This window comes from Patiria miniata, unplaced genomic scaffold, assembly GCF_015706575.1.
Source record: "Patiria miniata isolate m_02_andy unplaced genomic scaffold, ASM1570657v1 HiC_scaffold_7, whole genome shotgun sequence".
Taxonomy (NCBI): Eukaryota; Metazoa; Echinodermata; class Asteroidea; order Valvatida; family Asterinidae; genus Patiria; species Patiria miniata.
The window spans coordinates 34,445,040-34,459,583 of NW_024037074.1; the positions used below are offsets into that span (position 1 = coordinate 34,445,040).

Below are 14,544 nucleotides of genomic sequence, written 5' to 3' on the forward strand. Positions count from 1 at the left end.
ATGCTATGAAAACTTGCTATTGATAACCAACCAGCGCGACCAGCCGTGGTAGGCTGGTCCTCAATAGTCAACTATACTAGTCCAACTATCGTCGACTAGTGTGCGTTCAATCAAAAGGAAAAAAGGGCAGAAAATGCAACCTTTAGCCGGGTCTCCAAGTTGCAATCCTCCCGTTGGGTTGTTCAGGATCAGTTCAAAGGTTTCGTCGGCTTCTGCGATGTCATCGTCAAATATGGCAACATTGATGGTTCTGGTTGTCTCTCCATCTCCAAAGCTTAGCACCTGGGTAGTATCACAAGTAGTTTATGGCATTTGAAAGTTAACAAGAAAGGCACAAAGAATATGCAGGAAAACGATTTCATTCAATATTTTTTGAACTTCAATGTGATTTTCCTTTCACATGTAGAAGCAATAAATAAGTGAGAATAAATGGCAAAATGTTCCAAGCTGCAGACAGAGGACTACAACACAGTAAGTCATGCATCAGTCTCAAGTTAAAAATCAATCAAAAATCCAAACTAAACAAACCTGATCACTGAAGCTATAGTCAGAGCCCTTCCTGGCATCGACAGGCTGGCTATAGACAAAGACTGTGACTGCACCGTAGGTACCTCGGTCTCTAGACACGGTCAGCTGTAGGGTCCTTTCAGCTTCAATGGTATCCAGGCTGGAACAAAACACATAGATAAAAACAAAATCACCAAATGTCTCAGAACGATCCATCAAATTCCAAGGATATGTTCAGATTGTAACCCATTAGCACATGTACTACATTGTATTACATTGTGTCCATTCACAGACTGCAAGGGCAGTTTCGGGCGCTACTGTGAATAATACGCAGGGCAGTTTCGGGTTATAGTAAATAAAGGGTTAATAATGATAACAATAATAATGTGGTGCTTGTATAGCACTTTATACCAAAGGTCTCAAAGCGCTTCACAATTATTACCCCTGTTCATCAGGTCTTGAGACCATTTTTTTAGCCCAGCAGCTCGAGATCAACGCATTCTGGTCTCTACCTTCACAGGTACCCATTTATGCTCCCAGGTGGAGAGAGGCAGATGTAGTAAATTGTCTTGCCCAAGAACACAAGCACCATGTTCCCCATTGATTTTCAACTGAATGTGTACAGCGCTGTAACAAACATGGGGGCATGCACAAGTTGACCACTGGCATTTGGCAAAAATGGTGATAAAAAGTCTTGTACACTTAATGCACAGTCCAGAACCAAATGTTCAGTGTAATGGTGCTTTTGTGGCAATAACTACAATTTTATGGGACTGGCAAGGTGATTTACAGCATTCAATGCACAATGCCTTTCGCTATGGCAATTGTTGTAGCAACAAGGGCATATTTGATACAGTTTTCGGACTCCGTGCGTGAAAAGTAGATGGCCCATCTTGACCACTTGTGTTAGCTTTGTGTGTAGGTTTCATTGTGTGGGCTCACTGGTTACACGCATACAATGTGAAGTACACAAGACTAACTTTATTGTATAAAGAGGTTGTGGAATGCTCGAAGACATTTCCGTCATTTTTTGGGTATATGTAGCCTAAGGTGTGATGAAATAAAAACGACTATTGTTTCTGTCATGAAATGAGTACAAAAGGTACTCTTGAGAGCTATTTTTCAGGTCCTGTTTCGACCCGAACGTGCAATTTGTGTAAAAGTCGTCGTTGCGGGCAGCAAACAAAACACAGTAAATCGTGACGTAATAAACAGGACTCGTATATGCTACTCTGCATCGGGAGTCCTGTTTATTACGTCACGATTTACTGTGTTTTGTTTGCTGCCCGCAACGACGACTTTTACACAAATTGCACGTTCGGGTCGAAACAGGCATAACAGGACTTCAAAAGCAGCTCTCAAAAGTACCTTTTGTACTCATTTTATGACAGAAACAATAGTCGTTTTTATTTCATCACACCTTAGGCTACTTAAACCCGAAAAATGACAGAAATGTCTTCGAGCATTCCACAACCTCTTTAAGTGCTGGACCTGTAGCATCTTTGAGTGAGCATCTGACATACAGTGGCATTACATTTAAGTATCCTGCACAGAATGCATTGTGCAGAGAATCCATAGTAGCACTCTATTGCACTTGTACACTCAGTATAAGGCCTTGAACAGACTTCTTGGCTTAGGCCGGCAACTGTACATGAGCCTATGGAAGCTGTCAAAGTCACTTCCCATAGACACATGCGATACTGCTAGCCGTAGCCACTCAAACCAGACATGGCTTAACTTACCTGCCGGTGATACCAGAGAACAGAACCACCCCCTGTGTACCATCATTGGCCTCAATGGTGACCTGGGACAGTGTTCCTGAGGAATCTACAGCCAAAGGAAAAATAAAGAAAATGTCTGTTAAAGATTGAGATGAGGAAACGTTTAGACTAAAAAACTTAATTGTCAGGTTGAAAAGTTAATTCTAAAATCATATAAAAAGTTAGATATAATCTTTGCAGATGAGCTTTACCCCTTTGCACATTTATTGATGAGTTTACACAATACAGGGCACTACCAAGTACATCCAGTAGTGATGTGAATTGAGAAGTAAAACACGGGTACCCAGATACCCGTAAAAGAAACCCAACTCCAAAACTTAAAGGGAAAATACAACATTTGCAAACATCAAAAAATAAAACTACCAAATCATTTTGAAATACCTTGCTGGACTGTTAGTGAATGAGAGTGTAAAGCATCCTGTAAAATCATGGCACCTGGTATACTGTCATTTTCAAGAAAACTGGTATTTTTGTATCAATTTCCAACGCTGATCGGCCGATCAGCGTTGGAAAAAACTGGGTTTTTTTCAAATACTGGCCCCAATTGACCATCACACTTGTTTGCAATCGATTACAAACCTATGAACGGGTACGAGCCAGCTAGACTGATTCCCTGACCTTACAATTCCCCAATGTATGTAAACTGCTCTGTTTCTTCTTATATGGAGTCAGGGAACCAGACTACAGGAAAATGATTGTTTTTCTTGGTTTTTATAGCATTTTTGAACCCAAAACCTCAAAAAAGTCAGTGTAACTATATTTGCTATATATTTCCAACCCCCCAATTCCATCCATTTCTGAAAATTACAGCAAAAGCAAATGATGTATATTCCCTTTAAATCCCAGCAGTTATCTGAAGGGCTTTATAGCCTTATAGTGTAAACTGCAACTTTCGCGAGCGTCTTTTGTCGTGCGTTAAAATGCACATAAACATGAAATCTGTAGCCCAGTTTTCCATTTGAACATTCCCCAAAAATGACATTCAAAATTTTCTTTTTCACTGTCTAAAAAGTTACTTAAGTAGTGTGTAAAGTTGGTTACGGGTACCCGATCCCATAATCTGGAACCGGTTCCTGACATCAGCGTTCGGGTACTCGGTTCCTATGCACACCCCTAACATCCAGTAACTTGTAATCACTTCCAAGTACTTGGTGCCTAGTGTACAATGCATCCTGTTTGGCGATGCCTACACACAGTTGTTGACGTTTCTCCACGTTACTTAGTAAAGCTTGATTTAAATTAGGTTTTGCCCTTCACCGACGTTTTTTAAACACTGTATACTCAGTGTGTAACACACTGAGTATACAGTGTTTAAAAAAACGTCGGTGAAGGGCAAAACCTAATTTGATTTATATCACCCCGACACAAAATTCCATCTTATAATAGTTTATGCGGTACCCGCTGCTATGTACATCAGATTCGAACCGGCCAACCGATCCCGTTAGCTCGGTGGTCGAGTGGTAAGACATCTGCACTAGAAAGCAGGAGGTCATGGGTTCGAGTCCCACCCGAGTGATTTTTTTTTCCAACTTTCACTCGGGAGGTAACACACTGAGTATACAGTGTTTAAAAAACGTCGGTGAAGGGCAAAACCTAATTTGATTTATATCACCCCGACGCAAAATTCCATCTTATAAAAGCTTGATTTGCATCTCCAACTGCAGCTCTCTTTGGTAAATCACTCGCATTGGTAAAAAGCATTGGCAACATTACGAAGTGCTACCAAATATGTGTTAAGACTGTCTTCATTGTATATCCTTACAAACAGTTGACAGACATACCTAGTCTTGGGGGAGTGTCTGTAGCCGGATCAAGAATCTGCACAGCGGTCAAGTTGACCAGAAACACCTCATTAAGCTCTGGGATGTCATCCTGAGGATAAAGGAAAAAGCACTCATATCAACAAGGAGCAATGCAGTAGTAAGAAAAACTACAGCAAACAGTGCCTTGTTTCTACTGCCAAGCTCATATTGCATAAAGTGCAAATACAAATGCTACTGGCCAGCCATTAGGGAACATACTCTGCTCCTCTTTGTTAACACAGCACTTATTGCAACATTTTACCAAGTTACGATATAATTAGGGTAAAACTCTCTCCATTCATTTTCCATTGTAAAAAAAAATTGGTAAAAAGGCATATTATTCACAAGTAGCTCTGGCAAAAACTTGACACATTTAAATTGGGATTGGTCACAAATTGTTCCTAATTACCTCATTAATAGGGACGGTTATTTCACCCACGCTCTGACCCTCTTCAAAGTCCAGGTAGTTTGGTCCGCCGATAAAATCCAGGCCGTCCTGGGCCAGGTTCAAGGCAGGCAATGATGGGTCCAGGGAACCCTCCTTGGCTTCGTAGAACACACGCACTCGACCTGTGACCGTAGGAATAAACCACAAAAATTAGAGACTCAATGACTTAAGTTCAAAGCAATTAGGGGAAAAAGTGAAATTAAACAGGTGGCAACTCGAGGTTTACCTCGAGCCTCGAGGGTTTACGAGGTTTACCAAGGTTTTATGGGGTACCTCGAGGTTCAATATCGAGTTCCTGCTTGTTTAATTTTGTATTCTTTCCTTACTTAGGTAGCACCGTGCTCACACAATGACACTGTACTAGTTCAGATTTGTTTCCATAGCTAGATCATATTATGTAGGTAACCTTAGGTTCTTTGATCAAAAACTTTTTCCTTTCATGATTGCCCACAGGGCAAATTACAACATTTTATAGAATTAGACACCTACTCCTTCGAGTAAATGTAGGATGCATCCGAGTATGTGGCTAGATTCAGCAATTAACACATGCGCCTATGGAAGTGGCTGAATTCACTTTGATAGACGTAGACGTGTGTGTTAATACTGATGGCCTTACCTCCAAAGAAAAATATGAGCCTTATAAAGGACTGAACAAGAAAACGGACTCATTTTAACAGGGTTCCTGCACCTTTATGACAATGAAAATCCATGACTTTTTCCATGACTTTTCCATGACCAAATTATGAGTCAATCCATGACCACTTTGAAATCAAAATGTTTGTATCATGGACATTTGTCACATTTTGTCAGGTATAAAAATCAGCTTTCCGATGCTAAACTCTGAATATTACAAAGTATACAATTTAAAAAAAAAAATTGGTCCCCACAAAATTCCATGACTTTTCTTTGACTTTTGTCATTTTTACAAGTTTCCATGACTTTTCCAGACCTGGAAATTGAAAATAAATTCCATGACTTTTCTATGACTTTTGTCATTTTTACAAGTTTCCATGACTTTTCCAGACCTGGAAATTGAAAATAAAATTCCTTGACTTATCTATGACTTTTGTCATTTTTACAAATTTCCATGACTTTTCCAGACCTGGAAATTGAAAATAAAATTCCTTGACTTTTCTATGACTTTTGTCATTTTTACAAATTTCCATGACTTTTCCAGACCTGGAAATTGAAAATAAAATTCCATGACTTTTCAATGACTTTTGTCATTTTTACAAGTTTCCATGACTTTTCCAGACCTGGAAATTGAAAATAAAATTCCATGACTTTTCTATGACTTTTGTCATTTTTACAAATTTCCATGACTTTTCCAGACCTGGAAATTGAAAATAAAATTCCATGACTTTTCTATAACTTTTGTCATTTTTACAAGTTTCCATGACTTTTCCAGACCTGGAAATTGAAAATAAAATTCCTTGACTTATCTATGACTTTTGTCATTTTTACAAATTTCCATGACTTTTCCAGGCCTGGAAATTGAAAATAAAATTCCATGACTTTCCAAGTTTTTTTCCAGGCCGTGGGAACCCCGTTTAACTTTTTTCAATATGTGTTTAACTCTAAGTGCTCCTCAATTTAAAAGTAATCTGAAGCAAGTATTTTTACCAATGGATCCAAATTTCCTGTCCACAAACAGCTGCACTGTAGTGTTGCCCTCGGCAACCATCACGACCTCTGACCCCTGGGCAAAGCTGAATACACCGTGTGGCTCGTCGCTGGCCTGTATGGTGACGCTAGCGGTGGACCCCTGAGGATCTAGGGTGGCGGCCCCCGTCAGAGATATGCCCATGGTTTGCACGTTGCTTAGGGTCACCTGGAACTCTTCATTTACTTCAGGGGTGTCGTCGGAGAGGACCGAGAGCAAGATGGCCTCAAGGAGTTGACCCTATGAATATGTAGCAGATTCATTTGAATATACATGATATACAAATTGAACTTCCCTTTCAGGAAACAAAACAGTCAATTTGAATATGCATTATGTACAACTAATAGTACTTTGGATATAAAACAAGGTGATTTGAATGCATATATGTGACCTGTTCTGTCAAAAGCAGACGCTTCTGGGCAGAGGTTGAAATTGAGATAGGGCCAAAAATTGAAATTTTTGCATATTTGTAATCCTGAACATGCCTTAAATATATTATAAAAGTTTGAAACCCTAATTTGAACTCTAAATATAGTATTTTTGATGATTTGTTAAGGTATATCAGTTAAAGAAATTACTGTTTTGTGACGTTCGAGGCCATTTTCTGTATTTTCTACTTTTCGACACAATGAACTTCAAAACAGCATAACTCTTCCCAGGAATTACAGGTTTCAAAAATTAAACCACCTATTAAAAGGAAAAAGAACATATTTTAACAATATGCAAAAATATCATTTTTGACCTCATGCCCAGAAAAGTCTAATTTTGACAGAACAGGTCACATATGCTCCCTTTCAGAATAAAAACAGTGTTAATTTGAATGTATATTATACAAATAAGGTGCCTGTAAATACGAAGCATTGAATGTAAATGATATAAAATAAGCTTATTTTGACTATAGAAATGTTAATTTGAATACACTTGATTTACAAATGCTGCTTTTTGATTACATATTAGGTTTTGAATATGCAAGAATGCAAGTAAGTTGCTGGCATTTAATAGCAAGAATGACCGCACACATCAAAGACAGAGATAGTGGGATGCCACGAACTAGCAATAATAAACTAATCAATTAGGCCCCACCCACTACACACATGGGGCAACAACACAATGCCACACTCTACATGTTCAACCAAGCAGGCAAGAATGACCACACATATCAAAGATAGAGATACTTGGATGCCATCAACTAGCTACAATAGACTAATCAATTAGTCCCCGCACTACACACATGGGGCAATAACACATGTGCCTCCCCAATGCCACACTGCATGTTATAGCCATGCATGTAATATGCAAGTGCACGCATGTTTTGTTGGACATAAATTATGGCTGTGATCATTGGGCAGGGCTTAACTGATAGTCTATTGATCTATTCCACTCACAGGTGCAAAGGCTAGCGATCCGTTAGTCTGCTGGAAGCTTTGTGTAGGCACTTGACCATTCACGCCACTGATTGTCCAGTCAACTGTCACTTGGCCCAGGCCTGGTGACGATCTCTCTACAGTCACGTTAAATCCCTCACCTGAAAAAAAAGGAAGAGTGCATGTTTGACGATCAGTTCAGCACTCAAAGACAAGATATGAATTCAAAATAAGGCTGTGGTTGAATCCTTTGTCAAAAGCTATTCATAAGATGGAATTTTGCGTCTGGGTGATGTAAATCAAATTAGATTTGTGCCCTTCATCGACGTATACACACTGTATACTCAGTGTGTTACCTCCAGAGTGAAAGTTGGAAAAATTCAACTCGGGTGGGACTTGAACCCACGACCTCCTGCTTTCCAACTTTCACTCAGGAGGTAACACACTGAGTATACAGTGTTTATACGTCGGTGAAGGGCAAAACCTAATTTGATCAAAAGCTATTGTCTAGGTCTCTGACACTGAGAACTTTTCAGGGTTCGCTGACAACAGACATAGCCGCAAGCATGGAAGCCCATTTCGAACACGGCTTATTATGCTTTTGCCTACAACAATACAGAAAGGATTGAAAACTTTTCCACCAATGAACACAGAGCACAGTTGAGAAAGCCCAATGATTTTTGCCTACCCCCCCCCCTCAATTCTATCAATGCCTGTGGAAATGTGTTGGCACTGCATATACACTGAATAGTTTAGCTAAGATTGGAAGGTCTGCATGGTGAAATTAGTTTACAGTAGCACCATGCGACAAATCTCATTTTTGAATTTGTTAGGTTCTGAAAAGTAACCTGTTCTATAAAAATGCATGGCACACACTTATATCCATTTTTACGTGGAGATCAGTGATCTCGCACTGCGTTCATTGCGTGCACTGAGTGCGCGCATGGAACCCGCCAGGGTGCTAGCTTTGCGCAATGAAAACTGCAACATCAACCATTCAGTCTCATGTCCGACAGGACATCAAAACTTTCAGTTATCAAAGGTTACATCGCAGTGGTTTTAAATTATTTCTCACACAGTAGGTTACAACCATTTATCTTTTTGACTTATTGGCAGATATATATAACAAAACAATTGCTGACTGCTGTGATGTGGGATATGATGTTTACACGCAACTCAGGTGTTGAAAATGTCATATCGTTGCTGAATGGCTAAATAGGTCAACCAATCCACCTTTCCCCATGAACCTTCAATCTCTTCAACTCACCTTCTCTGACGATGTACGACAGCGTGGACAGTTTCAGAATGCCAGCCACGTAATCGTTTGCCAGGATACGAACGTCCACTCGACCGTTCAAACCGAGTTCGCTTCCCCCAGTCGGGTTGTACAGCTCAACGGAAAAGGTTTCGTCAATCTCAGGAATCATATCGTCCCTGATACCGATGTTGATAACTGTGATAAGCAAAGACAATGAAGAAATGAAATGAAAATGAGCCGTTGTTGAGTTAGCACCGTGCAAATGACAAATCTGGCAAAAGACAAATTTAATATCCAACCCACACAGCATGATTAATTCCACACCAGGACAAGTAAAAGTAAAGGTAAGATCAATGAACAGTTTCTTTAAAAAAATTGGGGAGGAAAAAATGGAAAAAAAGAGAATGAATTGAAAGGAAAGAGATCAAATTACCTTGTCTAGTTTGACCAGAAGCAAAGTTGAGTGTGCCACCGCTAGCACTGTAGTCATCACCCTCGGTAGCTGTGCCTGCAACTGCCTGCCACGACACACTCACATCACCAATACTGCCACCTGGTGTAAATTGATATGTAAAGAGAAATATGTCAATGTTAAGACTCTGTGCGTATATCCCATAAATGATGACGGAGAGAGAGATATTACACAAATACTACAATGCCACTGCCACACTACAGTTATGTCCACACACTACAGGTATGTTCACATTCTTCAAAAAAATTAAAATAACTTGTATATAAGTTGTGCGTGTTCTGCATTCTTTGTGCTCCCATGCTTGCTTTTCATGCATTTTGTTAATTTCTTATAATAACACCATTAAAAATCCACAAAAGAATGTTCAAAACCTAACTTGTTGAAGTTTCAGCTCAGTGGATATTATATATTTTGGTGAAAAAAAAGCACAACCTTTTAATCACAAAAGACAGGATTATGTCCATAGCACTCTTTATTAAAAAAAAAACAGTCAATTTAAAGATCATTGGAAATCACCTACATTTCTTGATTTCTTTTAAATGACAGCAAGACAGACAGAACAATTTCACTGGATGTTTAGTGCCAGTTCCATCTTTAATCCAGGTAAGCTTTTTGATAATAGTTCGGTAGGTTACTTTTGGGATAAATGCAAATGATCCTATATGCCTTGAAATGCATCATGTCCAGTCAGTTTTCACCACTCCCCCTTTGACTGACCTTGGCGTTCCACGACGAGCTCCACGCTCACGCTGACCCCCTCCGTCTCAGTCACCAGGACCAGCTGGCCATTCACTGCCTCGGGACTGTTGCTATAGATACGCCACACTCCGTTGGCGTCGTCGTTGCTGGCGATGGTGACGCGGGTCTCTCTCTGCGTCCCCAGGGTGGGGAGGTTGTTGGGCTGTGGGGTGGGGCCTACCAAGGTGACGCTGGCCAGACGCATCTGTGTGGTATCACGGACAAGATTGACTGATGTTTAAAGGTGTCATTGTCTATAATAATCGACACTTTTCATCTAAATAGTTTTCTTTTAATAAAAACTACTTTTTACAGATTTTAAGTGTCTGAAACCGACTGAAATAAGGCTTTCAATATGATTTGCTTTTGTGCATAAAGAGATCCGCCCTGCGATTGGACTGGTTTCCGATAGGGAGGTGGGAGCCAGTCTAACCTACAAGAGCTGTACTTACTGTTGAGCCGTAAATAATGATATAATTCTTAAGTAATTATTCCACAACAATATACATGTCTGGGCCTTTTTGGTTGTTGTCTCATTCAAAAGTACATAGCTTTTGTATTGCTTGAAAAATTGCAATTTAGAAGCAAATATGTTTTGGGGAGTGACACACGAAATATAGCGTGGATATCCTTAACCTCAAAAACTCCTCTCTTTCTCAATATAGACTGCGTGCACAAGTACCCTCTCAATGGCGTAAGAGACGGAGGGATGATGGACAATTGAGAACTATTACTACTGTGTATCCTCTGTTAATAAACTTTGGGTTTGTGCTTAATCAAGACAAAAATTGGTCATGCCATCCAGATTTGAAATATTACGTAATGCCACAGCAAAGTATCATCAATGTGAAGACTTCAATGCTAATGATATACTCTCAACACAGGGAATTGTAGGCAATGGTGGAAATGACATTTGACCTTGTAACCTTTGAACTTACATTGAAGATCTCGTCCCTCTCAGGTGTGGCATCGTCCCGAATGGTCACGTTCAGATAGCCAGAAGCCATGCCGTCTGGTATCCTGACTGAGCCACTGTTGATGGGAATGTAGTCCAGTCCTGGCACCGCCTGACTGTCGTACAGAGCCTGGGCCTAAGAAAAATGAAAACGGTACAAGTTTAAACTTTTTCTCAAAGCTCCGACACTACAATCCTTAATACCACAGGATCCCCAATGCAAATGAGTAGTAGAGGGTAAAAATCAAATCAAGAAATCTACGCAACCTTACAAATGACATCTAAATGGGCAGACTAACTTAACTTATTAATAATAATAACTGGGGGCTAATCATCCTTACTTGCAGCTGAAAAGCTGAAATGCGAGGGATGCGGCTACAACATGGCTGAGCCGAAGGTTTGTAAAGCCACCTCAGGCTGCTGCCATACGACCCATGTATGACCACAGTGCACAGCCACATCGAAAGTGTTGATTTTTGAGGACGGAGAAAAACTGGAGAGCCCAGGGGAAAACCCTTGTGGCACAGGAGAGATTCCACAAACAACTCTACTCACATACGGGCCAAGCCGGGAATCGAACCCGGGCCACATTGGTGAGAGGCAAGCACTTTACGCACTTGCCACCCCTGTCACCCCAAAACTAACTTTAAGACCAGACAATGTTACACTGAGATTTCTACCTTGCTGTCAGAGTATAACAGGTATGACAGTTACATTCCATCAGTTACAGATTGAAATTAGAGTAGGAAATGATTTGTATTGTTTTTGAAACATTAAATAATGAAAAATTTCTACTCAAAAATGTATTCATTTATGGGAATTAAAAATTAAAATAGGCTGCCTCATATATGTTAATGCAAAATTGTTTTGCTAAAACTTGTAGTTTTTGCCCAAACGCAGGAACAGAATGTAGGAAAGGTGTGAGAAATGAGATTGAGTGAATGGCAATTCAATTTAATTTGCAGGCACTGAAGTTAGTTTGCTGCATTGTCAAATGTGATTTGGATCACATATCTGCACTGAATTAAAACCTGAATCAAGTACTGTACAGGAAAAAGGAAAGAACAATTGTTCTAAAACTACCTTCACTAAATCCTTCACAAAGAGTCGGAATCCAGAGGTGGCGTCCACGTTGTCCGTCGCCGTGGAGACAGTCCACAGACACATGGCGTCTCCGCTGAAGATCCGGTAGGTGAAGGACCCACACGCCCTCTCTCGCAAGCACTCCTGGGCGCAAGCCAGGAGCGGATTTGATTGGCCCGTCACGTCGATGGTCGTCATGGAGACACCCATCTGGCTGCCTGTGATTGGCAGCTGGTAGTAGTCCATGGCCGTCTCGCCGTTCTGGGTGACCTCCTGGACGAGGTCCAGGGGTCTGGTGTCAAAGGTCACTTGGAGGTCACCGAACGTGCCGGCACTGATTAAGGAAAAGAGTACAACACGTGAAGAAAGGTGTTGTGGATACCCACAAAAATGCAGTTAGACCGAAAGTACATGCAGATAAATGCACTATTCTCTAAAACTAATTTCAATTTTCAGGGTTTTTTTTAAGGGTGTCTGCAGAAAAAAAGCGTTTTATTTGGGCTGCTTTTGCACTTCTTATGCAGTGAAATATCCCCCTGAATTGTTATCCAGCTACAAATAATTCAACATTTGTGAAGTAGGTATTTTACAACGCGGGCCGAATTTTTTTTAATTCAAAATGATTTACTTTTTTCTTATTGCCAGAAAAGTGGCAATTTAAAGGTAATGGCCACCAACCTACTTCAGATTTATTGTATTGTAATTCCTTGAGTAGGCATCAATACATTTTTTTTCACCAAATGGTGTCCACTCCTTTAACAATGGGACATGTTTAATTTGGGTAAAAATAGAGAAACTTTACAGTAATATAATAGCGAAATGAATACCTCCTTGTCACCATGATGCTAGCTACCGTGTCTCCTCCCTCGACTTCCTGGACGATGTTATTAGCCAAGGTGAACTCCACGATACCATGTGGGTTATCATTGGCTTCGATTGAGATGGTTGCTGTAGGGGGGTTGCCGATAACTCCGCCCCCTGTGGCATTGACTAGGGTCAGGATAACAGTCTGCAAATGAAGAAAAAACACAAAGCACACAGATTAAAGCCAGAGTCCATCATTTGCGGCTATCCAAAAAGTAACTGGAGTTATTATTGTTGAAAAACATACTTGAATGAAAAAGTAAATAGTAAACTCCCTGTGAAATTATTCTTTCTATCAAGCTGTCTTTTTGAAGAAATCAACGAAAGAAGGCCTTTCCAATGGTGTGTCTTAAGAAGCACTGTTGGAAATATGTGTTAGTAGTTCGTTTTGTTTTTTTCAGCGAAGCGGGCACAAGCGTTGGCACGATGCAAACGCGCGCGCAGTTGCTATAATTCGTTGGATCAGTGCCCGACATCGCGTAGCTGCAATCGGCTAGTGAGAACGTGTCTTGGACGCTGAATTCAGGCCCAATTCAAAACATGATTCAGCAACTTTTGATTTGAAATCGAGATCCTAGAATGTTGTTTTTCTCGAAATATACAGCTGAAGCTGAGCTGAAACTTCATCAGGTCAGTTTGAGATTTTGAGCACTTTTGTTGCTTCAAACGAACAAAATGCACAAATAACAAATGATGGACTATACCTTTAACTTGAGTTAGTCCTGTCTTACCTTGGGCAATTAGGGCATTTGGTGGGGAGACCTTTTGAAAAGCAGTATTGACATCTACACTAGTACGCAAGAGATTGTGGGTTCGAGTCCCACCAAAGCAAGCTTGTGGGTTTTCCCCCTGCAAGCTCATGGACAGTTCTCAGCATACAGTTATATGGAAGTTAATTTGGTGAAAGCTAAGTGTTCAGTTTTTAATCTCCCTCATGAGAAAAATTTCACCAAAAGTCACAGATCGGAACAATATTACAAAACATTATTTAAAAAAATGTTTTCTCCTGTAATTATTCCTAGAAAAAATGAATTCAAAACCAACATTTGGCTGTCCTTGGTCATTATATGTATTTCCTGTGACACCCCATACATGATTTATAGATTTCATCAAAAATTTTCAAATTGTAATTAAACTCTCCTATGTGCTAATTTATTGTATTGCAGTTCTATGTTTAATCGATAGCCCTCTTTGCTATTCAGGATATTTTAGCTTAAAATTCCACCTTTGCAAAGTAGTTAGGTCATTAATAATGACAACTTTGGTTAATAATCCCACCTCTCGTTCTTCGGGGATGTCGTCTGGCAGAATATCCAGGGTGAATGATTGGCTGACGTCAAAGGAGAGAAAGTACAGAGTTCCTCCGGTTGGGAAGACATCATCCATTGCTAGCACTCCTACAAAGGACATACCGGTACACGGGATGTTAATTAATTCTTTCCGTCTGTCAATCAAACTGATAAGATAACAACCTTTGGTCAGGTGACTGGTCAGGTGACGAAGTAGCTCAGTCGAACTCAATCATAAGCACTGAGACAAACGTACACAAACCAATGGGCCTTGTTGCAAAATCCAGAATGCTCCATTGGTAAGGAAGTAAGCTGTCATG

General features: G+C 40.2%; 1 protein-coding gene across 2 annotated transcripts in view; it reads right to left on the reverse strand.

The window, feature by feature from the left end:
• LOC119744793 (adhesion G-protein coupled receptor V1-like) overlaps positions 1 to 14,544 on the reverse strand; it is a 109,921-nt gene that overhangs the window by 49,108 nt on the left and 46,269 nt on the right. For both annotated transcript variants that reach the window (XM_038220930.1, XM_038220929.1), the window contains exons 32-45: positions 14,214 to 14,332; positions 12,899 to 13,080; positions 12,072 to 12,405; positions 10,972 to 11,124; positions 10,013 to 10,238; positions 9,257 to 9,376; positions 8,833 to 9,018; positions 7,587 to 7,726; positions 6,162 to 6,441; positions 4,500 to 4,660; positions 4,070 to 4,160; positions 2,250 to 2,334; positions 529 to 667; positions 141 to 282 (exon numbers count right to left, since the gene is read on the reverse strand). In XM_038220930.1, coding sequence (XP_038076858.1) covers positions 141 to 282; positions 529 to 667; positions 2,250 to 2,334; positions 4,070 to 4,160; positions 4,500 to 4,660; positions 6,162 to 6,441; positions 7,587 to 7,726; positions 8,833 to 9,018; positions 9,257 to 9,376; positions 10,013 to 10,238; positions 10,972 to 11,124; positions 12,072 to 12,405; positions 12,899 to 13,080; positions 14,214 to 14,332 — 2,358 coding nt within the window. The remainder of the gene's footprint in view (positions 1 to 140; positions 283 to 528; positions 668 to 2,249; positions 2,335 to 4,069; positions 4,161 to 4,499; positions 4,661 to 6,161; positions 6,442 to 7,586; positions 7,727 to 8,832; positions 9,019 to 9,256; positions 9,377 to 10,012; positions 10,239 to 10,971; positions 11,125 to 12,071; positions 12,406 to 12,898; positions 13,081 to 14,213; positions 14,333 to 14,544) is intronic.